General features: G+C 36.9%; 2 protein-coding genes across 2 annotated transcripts in view; both read right to left on the bottom strand.

Annotated features, from left to right (window-relative positions):
- Positions 1 to 2,096, bottom strand: part of LOC17888440 (probable LRR receptor-like serine/threonine-protein kinase At3g47570) — a 2,745-nt gene extending 649 nt beyond the window's left edge. The window contains exon 1 of the mRNA XM_023784617.1: positions 8 to 2,096. Coding sequence (XP_023640385.1) covers positions 8 to 2,012 — 2,005 coding nt within the window. The 5' untranslated portion in view covers positions 2,013 to 2,096. The remainder of the gene's footprint in view (positions 1 to 7) is intronic.
- Positions 2,097 to 3,835: 1,739 nt separating this feature from the next.
- The window catches only part of LOC17889177 (probable LRR receptor-like serine/threonine-protein kinase At3g47570), a 3,357-nt gene continuing 1,986 nt past the window's right edge, over positions 3,836 to 5,206 (bottom strand). The window contains exons 2-3 of the mRNA XM_006296478.2: positions 4,410 to 5,206; positions 3,836 to 4,319 (exon numbers count right to left, since the gene is read on the bottom strand). The exon at positions 4,410 to 5,206 is cut by the window's right edge and continues 6 nt beyond it. Of these exons, the coding sequence (XP_006296540.2) occupies positions 3,958 to 4,319; positions 4,410 to 5,206 (1,159 nt within the window). The 3' untranslated portion in view covers positions 3,836 to 3,957. The remainder of the gene's footprint in view (positions 4,320 to 4,409) is intronic.

Raw genomic sequence — 5,206 nt, 5'->3', positions numbered from 1 at the left:
CTTAATTTATATAGCGAAACTGAAGCAACTAACAGCAGCAAAAGCAAAGCAGTGCCAACGACAACCCCGATAAGGATTTTCTTCACACGAGAGGAACGCTTTGATCCCGTTGATGGTGCTTCATTGACGCATGGCTTCAGTTTGAACTCCTTGATGCCTCCACAAAGATTTTTGTTTCCAAATACTGAAACTATAGAAGCATTCTGAAATTTTCCTTCTGTTGGCACACTTCCTTCGAAGTTGTTATCAGAGAGATTGAGATATTCCAATGAAGAAAAGTTTGCAAGATAAGCAGGTACACTTCCAAATAGATTGTTGTTGGAGAAATCAACGCTTTTAAGACTCTTTAAGCCTCTTATATCCGGAACCGCTCCATCAAAATTGTTACCTTGAAGCGTTAGTATTTCCATTGTGAGACAATTTCCCAAGGATCGTGGAAGTTGTCCTGATAATTTATTACGCGCAACAGATAGTCTAACAAGATGTTTAAGCCCTCCAATATCTTCTGGTAGAGAGCCGGTCAAAGAACTACCTGACATATCTAGTTCAATAAGGGACTGAATTCCCATAATTCCCTCAGGTATAGTCCCATGCAAGTTATTAGGCCCAGTCGTTAAGTAGCGTAGGGAAGTACAATTACTGAGACTTAGAGGAATGGTTCCTTCAAAGTTATTGTTTTCCAAGAAAAGGAAGTCCAACCGAGTAATGTTTCCTAGAATAGATGGTATCTCTCCTGATATACTATTTGAACCGAGAATAAGCATTTCCAATTGTATAAGCTTGCCAATAGAGGTTGGGAGTAGGCCTGTGAAATTGTTTTTTTCTAAGATAAGTTTTTCTAGGCTTACGAGCTTCCCAATATCCTGAGGAATGCGTCCAGTTATGAAATTTTCTCCAAGTCCTAAATCTTGGAGGTTTATGGACAGATTTGCAATGGAGGTAGGCAAGTGACCTCCAAGCCTATTTCCACTAACGTCTAAAGTTTTCAGTTGGGTGCAGTTCCCTAAACCACCAAGGAATTCAAAATCTCCAAATGATTGACTTCCCAAAAGATTATTAGAAAAAGACAAGATTTGCAAATTCTGTAATCTTCCCAAGCTTGGAGGAATACTTCCTGTCAGATTGTTGTCATTGAATGACAACAGTTGAAGAGCCGAGATATTTGAAAGTGATGCTGGAATGACTCCTTTGAAGTAATTACTTCCTAGATGTAAATACTGTAAGTTTGGTAGCAGCCTACCAAAGTCAGGTCTCAGGCTACCCGAGAAATAATTAGCTTCCAAGTATAAATACTTAAGCGAGGATAGATTGTATATTGCAGGAGGAAAAACACCAGAGAACTGGTTCTCTGGTAAAACAAGAAAGAACATTTTAGTCAATCTAGCTATATCACCCGGAATCTCTCCTTCTATATGGTTAGCCGCAAAGTTAACCTGCATAACTGATGTCAAGTTTCCTAGAGAGGCAGGGAGCTTCCCTTTCAAGTTGTTTAAAGCAAGAGTTATAAAGACAAGCTTCGTCAATGACCCTATCTCTGAAGGAACACTTCCTTCAAGATGATTTGATATTAAACGAAGTTCCAACAATCTAGAGCAGTTAAATAGATTAACTGGAATCTCTCCTCCAAGATTATTAGAGCTCATATCCAAATGTTCAAGTCTAAACAAGTTTCCAACCTCGTGAGGGATGGTACCACCAAAAGAGTTATTAGAGAGATCAAGTGATATGAGAAACGAAAGATTACCAATAGATGGTGATATCATTCCGCCCAGCTGGAACCCATTGAGGTCCAAACCGGTAACTCTCTTGTGTTTGAGGCCGCATGTAACTCCTTTCCAATTACAGAGAGGGGTTGAATTATTCCATGAAGACAAAACAACTCTTCTTTCTTGAGAAACTTGAGATTTGAGGTCGAACAATGCTTTCCTATCATTTTCATCGGTAACACCATATGCTTCAAGTAACATGAGAGCACCGAAAGAAAATAAGAGAAACAAAACAGTGCTTCTCATTTTTTTGTTTGGATTAAAAAAGCTTCTCAATTCTTGTAGGAAAGTGAATATATGAGAGGAATTGCAAATGCAAAATTTCTTCTCTTGATTGTTGTCAGAGATATACTAGAAAACTGCAAGACTTTTCCAAAATCCCGTGAACTTATAGTCAACCTTCGTGTCGTCTGAGTCAAGTACTCAAGTCTCCCACTTGTCTAGTGTTTGCAAACTTATATAATTATTTCCATTAATACAAGTTGACCAAGCTACCACGGTCGGCCAAGGGACAAACAGTGCAGCCGCCCCTAATTTTCTTTTTTAACGTTAGATTCCTTTTTGTCATATAAGTTTCAAAGAAACAAATTTTTTAAATAAAATTGGTTAAGCGAACAAAAAAGTTTCTTAACTAAAATTATTTTTCATAACTAAATTTACTACAAAGAATCTCATATAAGATGTTAAAACAAAAATCTCATATAAGATATAAGAAAGAAGATTAAAATTAGAGTTTTGTTTTCAAATTTATTACACACTCTACAAAGTTCAAAGAATAGCATCATATTTCATGATTAAATTCTCGAAATTAAATTCAAAACTTTAAACACTAAATCATATGACTAAAAACTATACCTAAATATAAAATAATCCACCTAAACATTAAAGAAAATATTAATATTGTAATTATATTCATTAGTGCTGTTTTTTTGGAAATTTTTGTAGTGTGTACTATAATTATTCATAATATTTGGTTTAGGGCTATAATGTTATATGAAGACATTTCACTTAAAAATATATAATTTGTTTTCGAAAAATGTTAAAGTTTCATTAAAAATTCTAAAAAGAATATTGTCCGAAGAGCTTTAAAAACATTAAGTTGGCGCTGCTTTAAGTTACGTGTTCAAAGGGTTTCTCATTTGCAAGAAAAGTGAATTATGGGACGAAGCTAAGAGCATGGGCATCGGTGTAAATCGTCCCTCAATATATATATATATATTTTTAGTTTTTAGATTTTCTTTAAAAAAAAGTAAAAACAAAACCAATCGCGGACCACCACGTGTCAGTGGAACCCGTGAATTGTGAAGAAAGTAGAGACAAGACCGTCCAGTTTTAACTGACGTCTTTCTTTGTTTTGTTTTTTTTTTTTTTTTAATAAAAATAGGGGAGGGACGCTGGCTCCATACGCCAATGCATCTGCCCTAATTAATGCACTACAAGACTTTTCAAAAATCCCACTAGTATCGTCTATCGTGTCTTGTAAGGCGAGTATATTAAATTTGTGCATTCAAATATGGTTAAGCTATATGAAGAAGATGATATTGATATTGGTTTTCTACCAAAATGAACGACATTAATGCAGATGAATCATTTGAATGAGTTTTCGATAAAAGTCATGCAAAAACTTATAAAACTCTATGGCTGATAAGTCGAATCGGAGCAGCAAATTTTTTCTGAAAATCATAGCTTATCGACTTTCCACTCAAGAAGTCGAACTCTCTTCTCTGTGATTCTCTTTCCAGACAACAACAAAAAAAGACTGACGTTAAAACATAACTCTTTGTCCTCTTGTTTGCGTCTCTGTTATAACACTTTTTTTTTCCCGTTGACATGAATACAGGATACGTATAATCTTTACATTATTAGTGTTACTGAGTTCTGTGCCTTTGAGGACGTCGACATGCACATGGCTTCAGTATAATGGAGTTTGTTTCTGTTATTTGTTAATTTCTTTGCCTGAAGTGTTTGTATATAGTTCTACGGCTTTCAAGAAACAGACCTTAATCTTTTTATAATCTGGAGAAAAATCGAGGATTCTCAATTGTGATTTTAAGCACAAAATTCATCTTTGGTATGCAGCAAATAACAAACATTCAGTAAAAAGATTATGCAAGCATATGAGTACATAAAAGGGCAAATTACACAAATATGAAAACGATAATTTAGAGGGCACATAGTAACCATAAACACTTCAACGTCTGGCTGTCCTTGTAGCTTTGAAAAATCTCTCTCTCAACGAGATTAACTCCTTTGTAGCTTCACTCACTCCCAATCGGTTCGTCGGAGATTCTTCAGCACACCGAAGCCCCACCTCAAAAATCAGCGTCAAACATTCAGCAGCAGGGAAACCAACTCTGAGACCATTGCCAAGAACTGATTCATCTACAATGTCCAACACTCGTTCTGGCAACGCGGATTTGATGTAGTTGTGGAGAGTAAAGTTTCCCCCAAACAACGCATCCGTTGGTCGTTTTCTGGTGAACATTTCCAAAAGGAGAACTCCAAAGCTATAGACATCACCATGTATTGATGGCTGTCCTCCCATTCCATATTCTATACCATAATTCACATAAACAAGATTGTAATGAAATAAACACACATATTTTATTCATTAAGAAAGTACAGAATGTGTGATAGTTTTACCTGGTGCAGCGTAGCCAATGGTTCCTCTAACACCAGCTGAGCTTAGTTGGTTGAAGAAAGACTCTTGATCGAACTTGAGGAGGAGACGAGCGAGACCAAAGTCACTAACATGGGAAGTCAAATCATCGTCTAGAAGGACGTTGCTTGGCTTGATATCACAATGAGCGATAGGCTCATAACAATGAACGTGAAGATAGTCCAAAACAGAAGCCACGTCTATGGCAATGTTTAGCCTTTCAAGAAGTGTCAAAGTTCTTGAGGGCCTACGACTCTCTTCCACATCCTCTGGGTGCAGCCACATATCAAGGCTTCCATTAGGCATGAACTCATAGATGAGAGCTCTGAACTCGTTCCCTTGAAAATCAATACTCGAACAAGCTGTCAATAGTTTCACAAGATTACGATGTCGTATGTCCTTGAGGGATTCACATTCTGCCATAAAACTCTTCATTGCTCCACGTCTCTGCATGTTTAGAACTTTCACAGCAACAACCTTGTTCTCTGCAGGGAGAAAGGCTTTAAACACAGTACCAAAACCTCCTGACCCAATCATATTGCTCGAAGAGAAACCATCAGTCGCATTTCGGATCTCTCCATAACTTATCTGGTCATGCAAAACCTCCACTGTGGAAGGAGTTTGATTATTATTTTTCTGCTTCTTCTTTCTTTCTCTTAATTTATATAGCGAAACTGAAGCAACTAACAGCAGCAAAAGCAAAGCAGTGCCAACGACAACCCCGATAAGGATTTTCTTCACACGAGAGGAACGCTTTGATCCCGTTGATGGTGCTTCATTG

Source organism: Capsella rubella, unplaced genomic scaffold (genome assembly GCF_000375325.1).
Source record: "Capsella rubella cultivar Monte Gargano unplaced genomic scaffold, Caprub1_0 scaffold_4, whole genome shotgun sequence".
NCBI lineage: Eukaryota > Viridiplantae > Streptophyta > Magnoliopsida > Brassicales > Brassicaceae > Capsella > Capsella rubella.
Note: the sequence above shows the minus strand (reverse complement) of the source record. Positions and strands in the feature narration are given on the sequence as shown.